The 8,543-nt window shown below is 59.7% G+C and overlaps 1 protein-coding gene across 1 annotated transcript in view; it reads right to left on the reverse strand.

Moving 5' to 3' along the window:
- The window catches only part of SLC23A3 (solute carrier family 23 member 3), a 28,441-nt gene continuing 19,898 nt past the window's right edge, over positions 1-8,543 (reverse strand). The window contains exons 4-12 of the mRNA XM_032791631.2: positions 7,158-7,231; positions 6,123-6,304; positions 5,626-5,749; positions 3,831-3,978; positions 3,487-3,740; positions 2,372-2,477; positions 1,409-1,576; positions 980-1,075; positions 1-456 (exon numbers count right to left, since the gene is read on the reverse strand). Of these exons, the coding sequence (XP_032647522.1) occupies positions 131-456; positions 980-1,075; positions 1,409-1,576; positions 2,372-2,477; positions 3,487-3,740; positions 3,831-3,978; positions 5,626-5,749; positions 6,123-6,304; positions 7,158-7,231 (1,478 nt within the window). The 3' untranslated portion in view covers positions 1-130. The remainder of the gene's footprint in view (positions 457-979; positions 1,076-1,408; positions 1,577-2,371; positions 2,478-3,486; positions 3,741-3,830; positions 3,979-5,625; positions 5,750-6,122; positions 6,305-7,157; positions 7,232-8,543) is intronic.

Consider the following 8,543-nt stretch of genomic DNA (forward strand, 5'->3'; position numbering starts at 1 on the left):
GCTTGAAATGCAGGGAGCAAAATAACCGGGTGAAACCCACGTCGCTTCCGGTGCCTGCCTCAGCAGGATGCAGAGCACGTTCCTTGGGAAGGTTTCCCAGCTGTGCTCCCTCCGAACAGGGCTCCCAGCATCAAACAGCATTGTCCCATTTGCACCTCTCGGTCTCTCTCCATTTCCTGTCTGACTCTACCTCCATAGTGCTGGGTTTCAGCAGCAGGCCTGTGGCTTCCCCCGGGGGAGCTGATCCCTCTTCCAAAGCGTGGCTCTCCTCCCTCCCCGGGCAGAGGAAGCAGAATGGAAAGGCCTTACACCTGGAGGGAGGGAGAAGCTTTCTCATGGCTGGGGGAAGCCCGTATACCCGACTGGCTTCGCTCCCACACCCCTGACGAGCATTCTGGCCCACGCCTGGTTTCCACACTGCCAGCTCAGTGAGCACCCCTCGTTCTTCCAGAGTCCCTGCAACCAAGGAGGAGGGACATGGTTAGAGAACCCGCCCACAGGCAGCTGGAGGAGAACCCTCTGAGATCCAGCTGGCAGCTGGAGGTTGGCACTGGTAAAAATACTCACCATGTCTACGCCCTCCCTAGCCACTAAGCTACGCTCAGGTCCCCAGGGCAATGGAAGGTGCTGCAGGGGCGCAAGGCACTGGCTTTACCGCTACCACCGCAGTGACAGTCGGGATTGCAGAAAACCCATCCTTACGGCCGTCCCAGGCGGGGACTGTGGGGACTGGAGCCGTCAGTCTCGTGGGGCTGTTGTCCCGGTGACAATCCCCATGACTCTCCCTCACAGCAGTCCCACAGGGGCCTCCCTCCCGCACGCACCCGCTGGCCGGATGCACAGGACTGGATTCCACGTCCCTCGGTAACTAACACTAGAATCCAGCCGCAGCGACTCGCCTGGAGCCAGACCTGCTGCCCCTGCAGCAGAGAGAGATTTAAACGAGGGCACCTGGCAATGGGTGGGGGCATCATCTTACCGGAGACTGTGTTCTCCAAGAAGAAGGACAAGAGGCCAGTTAAAAAGACTGGAACCGTCATCACAGAGAGGAGGAAAAGGTCCAGGCAGACCCAGCCTAAGGGGAACAACAGCAGAGTTACCAGACCACGAGCAGCATCGGCCTGCCCTCAGGCATCACACTGAAACGTTCCAGCCAAGGGCTGCAAGGGGAAGATCGGCCCATAAGCAGGTGCCAAAGAGCAAGGAGGGTTCGGAGCCCTGCTGCAGGGTTCAGAGCCCTGCCAGGGATCAAAGGCTGGAGCCGAATGGCACAGAGGGGGAGCAGCCAGCCACCAGGACTGGACTCACACAGCGCGTGGTGACCCAGCGTCCTGGGGCGAACACAAGAGGGAACATGATTCCCAGGGTCGTCAGCCCCCAGCCCGAGAGAAGGCGGCTCATACGGCACCTGTGGCCACGTATCCCGGGGCCGCGCTGAGCCACCATGGCACCAGCAGCGCCATGAACATGGTGAAGCCGACGATGAAGATGTTTCTCCCCGAGTCGATGTTCGCGTACTGGAAATACGAAATCCCAGTGCCGACAGCAACGGTGTATGTCACGCAGAGCACCCCACCTGCAGCAGCAAGACCGGGCGGGCAGGCATGTGTGGTGGGAAGATGGTTGTGCAAATCCTGATGGCGGGTGGTGTGGGAGAGGTTGCAAATCCCAGGTGAGAAAACAGGGCTGGTGTTGCTTTGCTTCTGGGGGCCTGGCCTCACTTTTCCCCTTCTCCCACCCACACTCACAAGCCGATCTGTCCTCCCAGCTGTCAGGCCTGCACATGGCCCTGTCCAGAGCGCACCTTGCCCCAGCCTGTCAGACCCGGGTTTAGGGTACTGTGCTGCCACTCGTCACGGGGCTCTGGGGGCTGCTGCCTGCCTGTCGCCCCCTGGTTTGCAGGAGGGGGCTCCATGCTCCCCACTGGGCTTTGGCAGCTGCGTTTGAACATGGCCTCATGAGCCACTTGGCCCCAGCCATCCCAGACCGTTAGGGTCGGCGCCCAACAGGATGCAGGACCCAGTTTTAGGGGGATGGCGTTGGCTCTCAGCTGTGATCCCGACTGCAGTGGGAGTTTTGCCGCAGATGTCAACAGGGCCACGATTTCACCCCAGCTGGTGGTCTGACTTATAGAAAGGAGTCTGCTGAGCTGTCCCTCAGGAATTGTGGGTAATGCTATGGTTTATGTAGGGCCTACACACACAGTATGTGAGCGCCCCCTGCTGGCTCTGCTGGAGCAGCAGGCCTTGCCCTCCCCTCAGCGTCTCGAACTTCAAGCAACCGGGGGCCCCTCTGAGTGCAGCGTCCAGCGCTCTATTCTCCCTGGGGGATGGGTTCTCCCTGGAGCCCTGGCTCCGGGGGGGCTATTTACCATGAACCGCCAGTGGGATGGTGGTGAGGAGCTCTGCCAGCCGGGGGGACAAGCCCAGGAACACACATGCCAACGCACTCACTTGCACGGAGTGACGCGAGCTGGCCTGGGCACAAAGAGAGAGAATGGGGAGGTGTGGTGGGCTGGGGGAGCCCCAGTAGCACCTTGCCCAAGCCTGCACCCCTCAACTGCCTCTGCCCACTCTGGCCTCCCATGCACCCCGGCCCCCTCACAGCTGGTGGGGACTGGCGCTTGGGGTAGGGGGCATCTGTCTGCCTCAGCGCTCCATACTCTGGCCTGAACCCCCCATTTCTGGGGCAGACCGGGGGCCCCAGTAAGCCCAGACTGTCCCGCAAGTCGGCCTCCAGCACCCCTATGTCCTACGCATGGCCAGCATACAGTGCATGCTGGGAGCCATTGTCACCCTGGGCTGCACCTCTGTGACAAGCAGGGCAGCAGGGATCTGCTCTGGGCCGTGCCCCTGGGCTCCTGCCACACTGCCAGTGCAAGTGGGCAGGGCCTGGGTGTCTGCTGGATCGTGAAGTTATCCCTCTGCCAGTGGTCTGGGGCCTCCTGAATTCCCGGCACCCAGCCCTGCCTGCCCAGGCCACCTTTCTCACATGGCACAGCCTGCGGGAGAATTGCCTTCCAGTGTCAGCAGCTGCCCCTTGAAGGGTCTCCCTTCGTACCCCAGTGCCATCCCATAGGCGCCAGGGGCACTGCTGGCAGGCAGAGCACTTCCACCAGGCCTGCCTTACCCCCGCACAGAGAGAACCTTGCCCTCTGCCCCTTTACAAGAACCATCTCTAACGAGCTGCCACTAGTGCCGCAAGGGGCATCCATGCCACCTGAGCCATCTGATCCAGGCCCTCGCTGGCGTGAGATGAGCCCTGGGATGGCCCCTGGTGGAGGCACACGTCCAGCTTGGGCGTGGACAGAACCCGCCTGCATGGAGGAGGCAACACGGCCCATAGCTGGGCAGCCTCCGTTATGCCCCCTGCAACCCCTTTACCTGCTGCCCCACAAGCTGGCCAGACCGGTGCACCACAGTGCAGTGGCAGCTCTAGGTTGGCCTGGCATGCCCACAGGCCCCCCACCCAAGTCACCCGCCTTACCTGGGTGAGGCTGTTGGTGCAGGCGTTGGGGATGCTGGAAGCTGTGCCACTCACGCCCCCCAGCGCCCCCAAAAGGAGGCTGCCCAGCCCTTCCGTGCAGAGCCCGCGGTTGCAGGCATGCCGAGGAAGGGCGGGGGCCCGCAGTGCTCGCGGGCACAGCAGGTAGCAGCCCACGGAGTTCATGCTGGAGGTGATGCCCATGGCGACGCCCACACCCAGAGCCCGGGAGCTGAGGGACGGCCATTCCTGCTCACCTAGAAGGGAGGGAGGTAGAGATGGTCACTGGCGGACAGGGGCCACGGGCAGAGAGTGGACAGCAGGGCCAGCCCTGTCCCCCATCCTACCTGGGTAGGGGACTTGGAGCCAAGGGGAGCGGAGGGTGCCATTCGCTGTGGGCAAATGCCATGTGGCAGGGCCCAGCAGGTCCCAGTGGACGTGAAGGTGGCTCAGGATTCCCCAGACAATCCAGGCACAGCAAAGCGGCAGCAGCACCTGCAGAGGCAGCGAAGGGAGCCTGCGATGGGCCCGTGAAAGCCCTCGCTCAGTCCCCGACCCGAGGGCACACACCCCGCCCCCTCCAGAGTACCCACCAATGTCAGCCACAGGCTAGAAACCTGGCCCAGCCAACGCAGCTGCCCCAGCCAGGCCAGTGCCACTCCCTGGAGCAGGGCGCCCACCCTGCAACGTACCATTGCCACCGGGTGCTTTGATCTGCTTGTGGGGCAAGGGGGCAGACCCATCAGCATCAAGTCAGTGGAGCTGCCCTGACAGAGGGTCTGGCCCAGGGAGAGGAATGGGACACCAGCACTGGCAGATTGGGTCAGCCCCCAGCTCCAGCTCCCCCAGTCTCCAGCCTGGGGCAGAGCCCAGCATCACTGCAGAGGAAGGTGGAAGAATCCTGCAGCAGCAGATGGGGATAATCATAAAATAATAGAACCATAGGACTGGAAGGGACCTCACGAGGTCTCTAGTCCAGTCCCCTGCCTCAGGGCAGGACTAAGTATTATCTAGAGACCATTCCTGACAGGTGTGTGTCCAACCTGCTCTTAACAATCCCCAGAGATGGAGATTCCACAACCTCCCTGGGCCATTTATTCCAGTGCTAAACCACCCTGACAGGACGTGTTTCCTAATGTCCATCCTAAACCGTCCTTGCTGCAGTTTAAGCCCATTGCTTTTTGTCCTGTCCTCAGAGGTTAAGAAGAACAATTCTTCTCTCTCCTCCTTGTAACAACCTTTTATGGACTTGAAACTGTTCTCAGGTCCCTCTCAGGCTTCTCTTTTCCAGACTAAACAAACCCAGTTATTTCAATCTCCCCTCACAGCTCATGTTTTCTAGACCTTTCATCATTTTTGTTGCTCTTCCCCTCTCTATCTTCCCCATATATCACCCCCCCAGTCTGTGACAGTTAGAGATCCGCTCAAGCCCTGATGCATGAGGGGTGATAGCCCTGCCAGAATTTGTGTTATAATTCATTAGAACAACTCTGGAGGGTCCTGTTATCCAGAGAAATGTCCAGCCCCTTTCTAAATCGTGACTTCCTGTGGCAGTGAGTTCCACAGGCTAATCACACATCGTGTGAAAAAGTGTTTTCTTTTGGATCTCCCACCTGTCATTCTTGTCCAGCAGCCCATTGTTCTTGCTCCGTGAGCCGGGAGAAGAGACACTCCTCACCTCCCTTCGCTGGTCACTGATCACATCCCCAGTCTTTGCACTCTCCCAGGTCCTTGATGGTTCTTGTTCCTGTCCTCTGAGCCCGTCCAGTTCTGCTCTGTCCTTTCTTTGCACTGACCAGAGCTCTGCTCACGCTGTCTAGACGAGCCCAGCTCCCTCCCCAAGCAGATACAGCCCCGGGAGAGCCCGGACGGTGCACCGACGTTGACATCCCCCTCCATGTGCATTACTTGGCCTTTGTCGATACGAATTCCCCTAGCGCAGCCCATTGCCCGGCGGGCTGTGTCTCCCCAATGCCCCCCCCCACAGTCCCCTTTGGTGCTGACTAACCCAAATCCTCTGGGTCTAGGTCAGTCACAAAGAAGAGGGTGAAACGCTCAAGTCGCTGAGGGGGTCGGTGCCCAGGCAGGCTGCCCGGGGCCAACGGGGAATGAAAGTGCCGCGCGCAGCACGGGGCCTCGTACCGAAAACATGCGCAAGGCTGGGATGCTTGTCTCCACGGAGATGCCCTTGGCCCGGGTCCACGTGCAAAGGGGCAGGCGGCAGGACCCCAAGTGCTGGGAGAACAGGATGGCGAGGAGCACGAGTCTAGGAGAGACAGAGCCCGGGTCACGGCATGGCTAATGCAGGGCAGGGAGCACCCAGGCCCCAGCTCAAATGGATCACCCCTGCTGGCAGGCTGCACCCCAGGCAGCTCCCACAGCGCCCCCTGCTGGGAGAGGGTGGGCCTGGAAGAGCTGGGAGCTCCTTCCCCACATGTGCATGCGCCATTCCCCCAGCGCCTCCTGCTGGGAGAGCCTGGGAGTCAGAGCGCTCACATTAGTGCCTTCTGCTGGGAATGCAGTAGCGGGGAGTTCCCCTGACACCACTCCCCACAGCACCCTACCATTGGGAGATACTGGCCAGAACCCCGGTGTGGGTGTGGCCAGATGGCTCCACAGGCCGCCTCAGACTCACGTACAGCAGGGCGACCCCCCAGCTGGCCGAGCAGAAATGGGCTGCCTCTTTGTAGGCAGACAGGCCGATGATGGAGAGGGTGGGGGCCAGGACCATGGGCCCGCAGTGCTGGGCTACCCATCCCCCCACGCCAGACACCCCCAGGGCCAGCTGCACCAGCCCCGAGACCACCACAGCTCCAGAGACCTGCGGAGAACAAGGGATGAGAAGACGGTGATGATGGCCCCATGACCTCCCCCAGCTAGACCCCCAGCCCGTCCCAGAGCGACTCAGCTACTCACTGGGTTCATCCGCTCCCTATTGCTCCTGGGACCTGACGTCTGCTAACCCCCCACCCCCCATGCACCCCGTATCCCACCCCTACACACACACACACACCACCGCCCCACCCTCCCATGCACCCAAACCCCCATGCACTTCACATCCCACCCCTACATTCCCCCACACCCCCACACTCCATGCACCCTGCATCCCACCCCTACACACACACACACCCCACCGCACCACCTTCCCATGCACCCCACCCCATGCACCCCACATCCCACCCTTACACACACACACCCCACCCTCCCATTCACCCAAACCCCCATGCCCCCCGCATCCCATCCCTACATCCCCCACACCCCATGCACCCTGCATCCCACCCCTACACACACACACACGCCCCACCCTCCCATGCACCCCACTCCCATGCATTCCACATCCCACCCCTACACACACACACACCCCACTGCCCCACCCTCCCATGCACCCGAACTCCTGTGCACCCCGCATCCCACCCCTACGTCCCCCACACCTCCACACCCCATGCACCCTGCATCCCACCCCTAAACACACACACACCCCACCGCCCCACCCTCCCATGCACCCAAACCCCCATGCACCCTGCATCCCCCCTTACCCACACACCCCCACCGCCCCACTCTCCCACATACCCTCATCCCACTCCTGCACCCCCCCACACCTTACCCCTATACCCTCCCACACACACTCCACTCCTCTACATGCTCCCCAGGGCTGGGATAGCAGAGGCACCAACCTCTCTGAGTGACTGATTCCAGCTCCCGGGGGTGGCACAGTCCTGACCAGCACACTCAGCAGGCATATCTGTACCTGGAAGGGAAGGACAGACAGACATGACTGGGCAGCCATCGGGACTGAGCGGTACCTGGAGGGGGAAGGGACCCAGATACTAGGAGGAGCCAGGTAACAGGAATGGGGCATTCGATTCTTAGACATGTCAGCAGTGGGGTTGTGAGGAGCAGGAGACCCAGCCAGCGAATTGCCTGCTGGGTGCCCAGGCAATGGGTGGCAGGGGACTCCAGCAGGTTTATGTGCAGCGATGGAAAGGAGCTGGTCGCCGTGGCACATGGAGGTGCCAGTGACATAGGGAAGGATAGGAGAGAGGTCCTGGAGGCTGGCAGAAAAGAGGTTGAAGTCCAGGACTCCATGGCAGCGTTCTCTGAAATCTTCCAGCTCCACGCGCAGGGCCAGGCAGAGTTGCCAGGTCTCAGTGCGTGGCTGAGGCGATGGTGTAGGGAGGAGGGGTGAGGTGCATTAGGAACTGGGGAACCTTTTGGGGAGGGAGGAGCCTATACAGGAAGAATGAGCTCCACCGAAACCAAACGGAACCGGTTAAAAAGGTCGCAGAGGAGGTTTTACATTAAGGGCTGGGGGAAGCCAACTGGTGGGAAACCACAAGGTTCAGGCCGGGGCCTCTTTTAGGGATGAATTGATTAACGGCGGAACTCTGTAACCTGACAAAGAGGACAGGCTAGAGGTCGGGGAAGTCCAAGTGGGAGCTGGTGAGGACCAATCAAAGGTAGCGGAGACGGAGTCTTAGGTCAGTAGAATGCAGGAAGGCAAGGAAGGAAAACTCTGTGCAGATCAAACGCTTCTCTCTCCCACCAACAGAAGTTGGGCCAATCAGAGATCTGACCTCCCTCTCCTTGTCTCTCCGGAAGTCTAAATACCAAGCTGGGTGAAGCAGAGGGGCTGGCATTGCGTGAGGATAGTGATGTAAGAGGCATCAGAGAAATGTGCTGGAAGGATGATCATCAAAGGGTGTCATAAACAGATAGTTAAGAGTTAATGTCTCTTTTACCTATAAAGGGTTAACAAGCTCAGTGAACCCGGCTGACATCTGACCAGAGGACCAATCGGGGGACAAGATACTTTCAAATCTTGGTGGAGGGAAGGCTTTGTTTGTGCTTGTTGGGTTGTTCTTTGTTCTCTCTTGGGATTAAGAGGAGCCAGACATGCAAGCAGGTTTCTCCAATCTTTCTGAAACAGTCTCTCATGTTCTAACTAGTAAGTACTAGATAGAAGGCGAATTAATCTTTATATTTGTTTTCTTGATTTGCAAATGTGTATTTTGCTGGAAGGATATTTTACCTCTGTTTGCTGTAACTTATACTTAGGCTAG

Source organism: Chelonoidis abingdonii, chromosome 10 (genome assembly GCF_003597395.2).
Source record: "Chelonoidis abingdonii isolate Lonesome George chromosome 10, CheloAbing_2.0, whole genome shotgun sequence".
Lineage (NCBI taxonomy): Eukaryota > Metazoa > Chordata > Testudines > Testudinidae > Chelonoidis > Chelonoidis abingdonii.